General features: G+C 42.9%; 1 protein-coding gene across 1 annotated transcript in view; it reads left to right on the plus strand.

Moving 5' to 3' along the window:
- The window catches only part of LOC308130443 (taste receptor type 1 member 1-like), a gene marked incomplete at both ends in the record, with an annotated part of 47,650 nt that extends 46,513 nt beyond the window's left edge, over positions 1-1,137 (plus strand). The window contains one exon of the mRNA XM_080496844.1: positions 209-1,137. Within this exon, the coding sequence (XP_080352970.1) occupies positions 209-1,137 (929 nt within the window). The remainder of the gene's footprint in view (positions 1-208) is intronic.
- Between the last annotated feature and the right edge of the window lie 5,093 nt (positions 1,138-6,230).

Raw genomic sequence — 6,230 nt, forward strand, 5'->3', positions numbered from 1 at the left:
ACTATATCAGACTGTTGTCAAGGGGGGAATGGTTAACCATTAGTTAATGCCGTCTAGGCTTAGACATATAAGGTTCGCTTAGATCCACTGCACACTAACTTATTAGGCTTTCACATCTATATCTTGGAAATAAGATTCTTATACATTCCAGTGGTTATTGTATTGTAATGTATAGCTTCACTGAGTGTTTCTCTGTGTTGTGAAACAGAGGATCCCTACACTTGTGTCTCCTGCACTGAGGCTGAATGGTCCACAGAGGGAAGCACGTCATGCAACCAGCGGGTGGTGGAGTTCATACCGTTCACAGACACTGGAGCTGTAGTCATCATGGTTGCTGCCTGGGCCTTGGTGGGACTCAGTCTGGCTGTGTCTGTTCTCTTTGCTATCAACTACAATACACCAGTGGTCAGATCTGCTGGAGGACCCATGTGCTTCCTCATTTTATTGTGTCTCAGTCTGTGTAGCCTTTTTGTGAATTTTCATTTTGGTCAGCCAACAGTAGCTTCCTGTATCTTGAGGTTTTTACCATTTCTATTGTTCTACACTGTTTGTGTAGCCTGTTTTGTTGTGCGCTCTTTCCAGATTGTTTGTATTTTTAAGATAGCGGCCAAGTTGCCAAAGCTTTACAGCTGGTGGATGAAATATCACGGACAGTGGCTGGTAATCGCTGTGATTTTTGCCATTCAGGCACTTTTGCTTCTTGTCGGTTATGGTTACCGGCCTCCCGGTCCTCACAATGAAACTGTAATGTACCCACATGAAATCATACTTAGCTGTGACATTGGTATCGAGGCATGCTCAGCCCCTGCAATTATACTCATTACACTGTGTTTCCTTTGCTTCATTTTCTCCTACATGGGGAAGGACCTCCCAAAGAACTACAATGAGGCCAAATCAATCACCTTCTGCCTGCTCCTGCTCATCGTCACATGGATCTTCCTTGCCACAGTGTACATACTTTATCATGGGAAGTACATCCAGACTCTGAATGCTTTGGCAGTCCTCTCCAGTCTCTATTCTTTTCTTATGTGGTACTTCCTCCCAAAATGTGTGATTATTATTTTTCAACCCCAGAGAAACACACAGCAGTACTTCCAAGGTCTCATTCAGAGTTACACAAAAACAATCAGCCAGTAGCTGCCAGCAGTAAATATGTGTCTTTGTGAAATAGAAGTTGCCTTGTGAATTTTAGATGATAGATTATTGAAGAGTTCATACAAAGGTTTGTTTTTGAAAGGCTTATGCTCATCTTTTAATGATAAATTGTTTTGACAAAAAATGCTTTGTAATTATGTTTTTTTCATATATTGTTTCCAGCCATTTTTAAGGCAACAAGCCAATAAAGATAAGGTTTTATTTAAGATTCAAAATAAAATTGTGTTGAATTTTTGATTTTAATAAACTGTTAATGCAAACGTTATCATGCTTGTGTTTAGGAATGCTGCTTTGTCTGCAAATAGTTTGCAAGCTGCATAAAAACAAATCACTTTTCAGAACTTTCTAGACATTTAATTTCCTTCTTACCATTTTAGGATTTTTTCCTCCCAGATAATTTGTTTTAGTGGTGAACAGAAAACATTATCACAGAAGTGTTACATCACTTAATTACCATTATACACCTGGTTGCAATCCAGCAACAACAATCCAGAATAAATGTGTTGGTGTTGTTTTTATCAATATACTGTATGTGTGCTCTCAGTATGGCAGCAATCATGACATCAAATATAATGCTAACAAAAGCCACATAATGATAGTTAGGCGCACAGGGACAACAAATCAAGTTTTCCAACCTTTCCTCCAGCTCTTCCAATGGGATCCCAAGGCGTTCCCAGGCCAGTCGAGAGACATAGTCCCTCCATGTGTCCTAGGTCTGCCCCGAGGCCTCCAACCGGAGGAACATGGCCAGAACACCTCCCTGGGGAGGCGTCCATCCGAAACAGATGCCTGAGCCACCTCAGCTGCCTCCTCTGGATGTGGAGGAGCAGCGGCTCTACTCCGAGCTCCTCCCTGGTGACTGAGCTCCTCACCCTATCTCTAAGGGTGCACCCAGCCCCCCTATGGAGGAAACTCATTTCAGTCGCTTTTATCCCGGATCTTGTTCTTTTGTTCATGACCCATAGATCATGACCATAGGTGAGGGTAGGGACAAAGATCGACTGGTAAATTGAGAGCTTCGTCCTTTGGCTCAGCTCGTTTTTCACCATGACGGATCGATACAATGTCCGCATAACTGCAGTCGCTGCACCGATCCGCCTGTCGATCTCACGCTCCATCTTCCTCCCACTCGTGAACAAGACCCCGAGATATTTGAACTCCTCTACTTGGGGCAAGGGCACTCCACCGACCTGAAGGAGGCAACCTTTTTCCGGTCGAGAACCATGGCCTCGGATTTAGAGGTGCTGATCCTCATCCCAGCTGCTTCACACTCAACTGCGAACCGCACCAGTGCATGTGGAAGGTCCAGGTTTGATGGAGCCAACAGAACCACATCATCTGCAAAAAGCAGAGACAAGATCCTGTGGTCTCCAAACCGGACCCCCTCCGGTCCCTGACTGTGCCTAGAACTTCTGTCCATGTAGGTGATGAACAGAACCGGTGACAAAGGACAGCCCTGCTGGGACTCCCACGTGCACTGGGAACAGGTCCGACTTAGTGCCGGCAATGCAAACCAAACTCCTGCTCTGGGCGTACAGGGACCGGACAGCCCTTAACAAAGGGTCCCCGAGTCCATACTCCCGGAGTACCCCCGACAGGATGTCCCGAGGGACGCGGTCGAACACCTTCTCCAGATTCACAAACACATGTGGACTCATTTGGCGAACTCCCATGAACCCTCGAGCACCTGGTGGAGAGTATAGAGCTGGCCCAGTGTTCCATGACCAGGACGAAAACCGCATGTTCCTCTTGAATCCAAGGTTTGACTAACGGCCAGATCCTCCTCTCCAGTACCCTGGAATAGACTTTATCGGGGAGGCTAAGGAGTGTGATCCCCCTTCTTAAAAAGAGGGACCACCACCCCGGTCTGCCAGTCCAGACATATTGTCCCCATCCGCCACGCGATGTTGCAGAGACGAGTCAGCCACGACAGTCCCTGCACATCCAGAGACTTAAGGAACTCTGGGCGAATCTCATCCACTCCTGGTGCCTTGCTACTGAGGAGCTTCACAACTACTTCGGTGACTTCAGCTTAGGCAATGGACGAGTCTACCTCTGAGAACCCAGCCTCTGCTTCCTCAATGGAAGACGTGGTGGTGGGATTGAGGAGGCCCTTGAAGTATTCCTTCCACCGTCCAACGACATCTCCAGTTGAGGTCACCAGTTCTCCACCTCCACTGTTGGTGGAACACTGCTTCCCCCTCCCGAGGCACCGGATGGTTTGCCAGACTTTCCTCGAGGCCGACCGATATTCCTCCTCCATAGCCTCCCAGAACTCCTCCCAGACCTAAGTTTTTGCCTCCAGCACGGCCTGGGCTGCGGTACATTTGGCCTGCTGGTACCTGTCAGCTGTCTCGGGAGTCCTATGAGCTAACGATGCCCAATAAGACTCCTTCTTCAGCTTGCTGGCATCCCTTATTTCCCTTACTTCCCTTACTTCTGGCCTCGACGACCCGATCCCCCGACACAGAATCTGGTTTTTGGAAGATGGAAGAAGTGAAATTACCAATAAAGTTTTAAAAGGTATTAATCAATTTCCCATCATAGTGAAAGCAGTTTGTGGTTCATAAGCAGCTTTGCACATGGCTTGGGAATGAAGTTTATCATCTACAACACAAACATTTACAGGTTTAAAACAGTGGGTGAAACTTGTATTATCTCCAAGAAGATAATAGCAAAAACAAGGAATAGAAATGAGCACACAACAGCAGAAGCATATCCCAATCCTCACATCATGTAATTAAAAAAATTACTGCCTTGTCTGCAGCAACAGGTTGAGTGAAGTGAATGTGGGTACTGTGGCCTGGAAGAGCAGTAGCTACCATTCAATTTAATTAGAAATCATATGTATTAAAAATTGGAATACATTAACTTCATTTGTAGAACTATCTTCCAAGTGTTCAAACACCTTTGGTGTTTGACTCTGTCTTTTAGTTATTTGTTTCAGGGTCTTTAAGTTAGACATTGTTTGATAGCTTGTTAATGTTTATTGTAAATCGAGTTTAGACAGATTTTTAAAATTAGAGTGTAAATTCCTCCAGCATTCTCAGAATAAAAACATAAAAGCTTTACAGACTGAATTATTAGTTTTGTTGCCTCTCTCAACCTTTCTGTTGCAGTGACAGTCTTTATCCACACGGTGACGCCACTCTTCAGCAATGCTGTTTAGTTGTAATTGTAAATACATTGACTTGCACCCAATGTGAGCACAAAATGTGAAAACAAACATCTAGTTGTTGTCCACACTGTCCTCATTCGTCAGTGACTAATAACCATTTAAATAATTTATCATGATCATTAAAAGAATTTCCCTCTGGGATACATTAAGTAATTCTATTCTATTCTATTCTATTCTATTCTATTCTATTCTATTCTATTCTATTCTATTCTATTCTATTCTATATAATCTATCTAATGTATATGAGTGTCTTAAAATTACAAAGTTACAAGATTTTTTTGTACCTGATTTTTTTATTCGTGATAGTACCAGTTCCTTCACCATTAAATCACAGATCAAAATCGTGTTTTCTTTTGTTTTGTTTTTTTTTGTTTTTTGTTCTCAGCACCTTTCTGATTGGTCAAATTAGTTCAAGAAAGACCTATATGCTGAGGTGTAAAAAAAAAACAAAAAACAAAAAACCTGAGAGGTTTTGTGTATGTTGGTATCTGTTGTTCACATGGGCATTAAAATCACACATCCACCTGTTTCACATATGCATCATGAAATCAAATTAATTATATTCTGTGGTATGTTTTTATTCCATAGATTTACCATTGTAACGAATAATACTTTCTGAATGTCTTCACGTCTCACAGGCTTGTTTTAAGTCGTCCGTGCGCGGTGACTCCCGCGCGTCTTTCAATGACGCGTCTGCTTTGTATTGACAGTGACGCGCCGCCATGATAGAAGAGCGCATCCAAACAAGCTGATCCGAGACAGCTCTGGATGGGTCAACCGTCACCCTCCCCAACAAAGTTAAGGCTTCACGCAGTGCTGCTCAGTGGACCCGCGGTGGCCCCACCAAGTGAAACGGAAAGGCCGCAGGGGGTAGAGGCGGCAATTCCAGGGTAAATTGTCATTTTGTTGCAGCCATTGAGTTTCCTGGCAGGGAAAGGAGGAGGATGGACCGTGAAACTAGGAACGAATTGGTAAATAGTGCCACTTAGCATGGCATATGGCGCGTTTAGGGAGCTGCGCGCTGACACCAACAAATTGACAATTTCATACCAATTTCAGAGTGAAAGTTGCCACACACGTTGCCGAGCAGACATATTGTATTCTGCCACAAGTGGAGGAATGTGACTTGTTGCAATATGAACGCCTGTTCATTGTGTTGATTTCTCAACATTTCAGTGACACCTCTCGTAGAAATAATAATTCAAACAAGTAATTGTGTGACTATTTCTAACAACAGGGACGTAGGCTTACCTACACCACAAGTATAATTTCCTCATAAATGAAGGTTGTTTTTTTTTCCTACATTTTTTTTTTTTTTAAGTTTTGTTCTTTTGTTCGTGGTTATGCTGAATGGGCACATATTTCTGGTACACAAAATATGGAGCGAGGAAAATTGGAGGAACGCCCCATGGCTTTTCACTTGTACCTTTCAATTTCCCCCTTTGCTTGGATAAAGAGAAGACCATGGGAAAAAAAAAACCTTGGAGAGCAACTGGGCCATCCATTAGCGCAGAATAGAGGAAAAAACAAAACACTTTAAATGGAGGCTGTTTGCGTTTGGTGGCCATATGGGGTTTTCTTAAACATAACCTAACTTAATAGAAAAGCCCTCATGACGTGAGGCCTTGGGTTTCTATTATCCAACTGTCATCCTTGGTCCTATTTGTTCATGAGTATAGCTCCTTTTAAATTATGTTGTCAGTGTCTTTGAGACTCTTGATGAGTACTATAATTGTAACATGCACATCTGAATGTCTATCTATCTATCTATCTATCTATCTATCTATCTATCTATCTATCTATCTATCTATCTATCTATCTATCTATCTATCTATCTATCTATCTATCTATCTATCTATATATCTATATATCTATATATCTATCTATCTATACTGGA

The sequence above is a fragment of the Blennius ocellaris genome (genome assembly GCF_963422515.1).
Source record: "Blennius ocellaris genome assembly, chromosome: 5".
Lineage (NCBI taxonomy): Eukaryota > Metazoa > Chordata > Actinopteri > Blenniiformes > Blenniidae > Blennius > Blennius ocellaris.